This window comes from Montipora foliosa, chromosome 3, assembly GCF_036669935.1.
Source record: "Montipora foliosa isolate CH-2021 chromosome 3, ASM3666993v2, whole genome shotgun sequence".
In the NCBI taxonomy this organism is placed as follows: Eukaryota; Metazoa; Cnidaria; class Anthozoa; order Scleractinia; family Acroporidae; genus Montipora; species Montipora foliosa.
In genome coordinates this window covers 14792726-14795225 of record NC_090871.1, presented here as the reverse complement: position 1 = coordinate 14795225, position 2500 = coordinate 14792726, and the positions used below count along the sequence as shown (strand labels likewise).

Below are 2500 nucleotides of genomic sequence, written 5' to 3'. Positions count from 1 at the left end.
AAATAATGATGTTTCCAATGACCATTATTTTTAACTTGTTTGCATATTTTTGTAACAAAAAGGCTAAATTTGATATTGCTTTTTTGGACTTCCAATTTCAAAGGCACCATGAAGTTCATAAATTTGTCTGGCAAAATGTTATCTAAAACCTGGGGTCTTTTTGAGTGTAATGATGTTATTGTAATAATTATTGTAGGTGTAATATGGTCAAAATCAAGGTGTTTCAAGACATGAAGCTCTGGAAGGGTTCCACTTCTCATCGCTTGAAACGTTTAAGACAAACTGTTCACAGGGCTTCTGATAGGATGCGGAAAAAAATTAAAGATTATGCGGAAATTTTTGTACATATTATGCGTAAACATGCGTTGATTATGCAGAAATTACACCAGATTATGCGGAAATTTAAACATTTATAGAACGAATAATTAGGCCCGTCCAATGTATTTACATGCTTATGGTAAATCAGGACTTGAAATTGCGACCAATGCAGTCGCCTTTTCCCTTTGCGATTAAGATATCTGGCCGAGTCGCCAATTTGCGACCAGCATTCACCATTAAAATAAAAGGGTTAGTAATCGGCATTTTGCCGAAACTTTTGCTAAAAGAAATAAAGCGATAAAAAAATATTTTGTTTCTTGTCATGAATTTTGTTTCAATTATTTGGAGATATGGAGCAAAATTGTGTTGTGGTTGAACCACGATCCATTCCCTTCCATTCACCATTTTCAGCGGTTTTTTACACATACGTATTGCGGGCTCTTTGTTTTGTACAACTTCATCGCAATGATTGTCCCTACTTTACCAGGGTTACAAATGATGCTATTTAATTTGCTACTATAACTTGCAGCTAAATTTTCATACCTTGTATCTTTTTTAAAAATTTCGAGCCTAGGGTATGTTATGAAAGCGGTTTAACTAGAGTCCAGGATCATTCCTGAAAAAGTGGAAACTGCTTACAAACTTTCATCTTGCGAACGAAATGGCGTGTTTTCTTCAATGTTCAGGAAAATAAGCGTTTCAAAATAGTCAATCTCTTTGGCTTTTGTGTTTGTGAGGGTGGTAAGCAGCTGCTTTATCACTAATATCAGGAATTTCTTCAGTTTTATGCGGAAAATATCGTAATTATGCGGAGGATGCGGATTTTAGGGGATTATGCGGATCTGCATCGCCGCATCCTATCAGATGCCATGAGTTCAGAAGATTCAAGTGGAATGTACATGTAGTAGTACGAAAATTACCATTTAATACCATAATCCCCAACTTGTGCCCAGGAATGTGCACAGAGAATGCTTTGTTCTTTCTTTTATCACAGATTAAGGAAGCCCATGCACAAAATTGAAAGCAAAGGTGTCTTTCTAGGAGTGGAGGTTCCCTTTTACTGGAGTTGTTTATTTGAGAATGTTATCAAAATACCTGTACATGAATCATGTTATTCTAGGGCTAGAGGTCTCCTGTTGTATTCTTGGTGATTCTAATCACTGCATTTATACACCCTTTTAATGATGTCGAACACATGCTTTCAAATTCTATTCAGAAATGTACAAAGGCCTAAAACTTTTCCGATAATTTCTTTTCTTGTTTTAAGCCTTTGTACATTTCTGAATGAAATTTGAAAGCACGAGTTTGACGTCATTAGCAGAAACGGCATATAGTAGACTTATTAAAGGGTTTATAGCTTACAGCTATTTTCATAACTCTGCAGAATGTCATCTTCAAGCCCCAACGACCAAACTGCGTTTTGGGTTCCATCAATCAAACTTCCGGCACCAAGCAAGAGGTTGAGCCGAAACTGCAGATGCCAAAATCAATTGACGCGTGACATAACCTACGAATCAGCATTTTTGGTCCCCACAGTACATTTGTACATTCGAACCTGATGTCGATGGAAAGCAGTGGAATCTGTACGAATATTTTCATTAAAGAAGCTCTACAAAGATATCATTTGACTTTTGAGCTGTGAACTATCTAACAAGAACCCCACTTCACTTTCGGCAGGTGGAGTCGATCTTCTCGGCTATGTTCGGAAATTTGTTTGATGGAAGCCAAAACACAGTTTGGTGCTTAACCCTTGAAGGTGAGATTCTGCATGATTATGAAATTTACAGTAAATTAAGCACAAAATGGAGGGAAGTGTAAATAGCTTACTATTAAGGTGTCCATGTTGACTAGTTTTTGAGGTAACATTATGGCCGTAACATATGATTTGATCGGGTTCACTGATATTGCCACTTACAAGTGTTGGTGGGAAGAAGTGTTGAAATTAAAGTGAGTTGCTTTGCTTACAACACTTTGGACAACATTTACTGTAGGGGCCTGGAAAGATGGTGACAGCTTAGTTCCCAGCAACAGCAGAGCTAATAACATACAATGGGCTGCCTTCTCACCAACTGCAGAATCACCAGCTGAAACTCCCAGTGTATGGAACAAAGAACTTGACGAGGAGCACAGCTCTAGTGATGAAGATTCTGACCGCAGCAGTTCGCCAGAGCTTGCAGGGGAA

At 37.9% G+C, this 2500-nt stretch overlaps 1 protein-coding gene across 2 annotated transcripts in view; it reads left to right on the top strand.

Moving 5' to 3' along the window:
* Positions 1–2500, top strand: part of LOC137996868 (ralBP1-associated Eps domain-containing protein 1-like) — a 24736-nt gene that overhangs the window by 5443 nt on the left and 16793 nt on the right. Inside the window, exons 1-2 of one of the 2 annotated variants that reach the window (XM_068842489.1) lie at positions 1929–2074; positions 2310–2500. The exon at positions 2310–2500 is cut by the window's right edge and continues 20 nt beyond it. In XM_068842489.1, the coding sequence (XP_068698590.1) occupies positions 2017–2074; positions 2310–2500 (249 nt within the window). In that variant the 5' untranslated portion in view covers positions 1929–2016. Of the gene's footprint in view, positions 1–1928; positions 2075–2309 lie in introns of those variants that run through there. The other variant, XM_068842488.1, reaches the window with a different exon arrangement.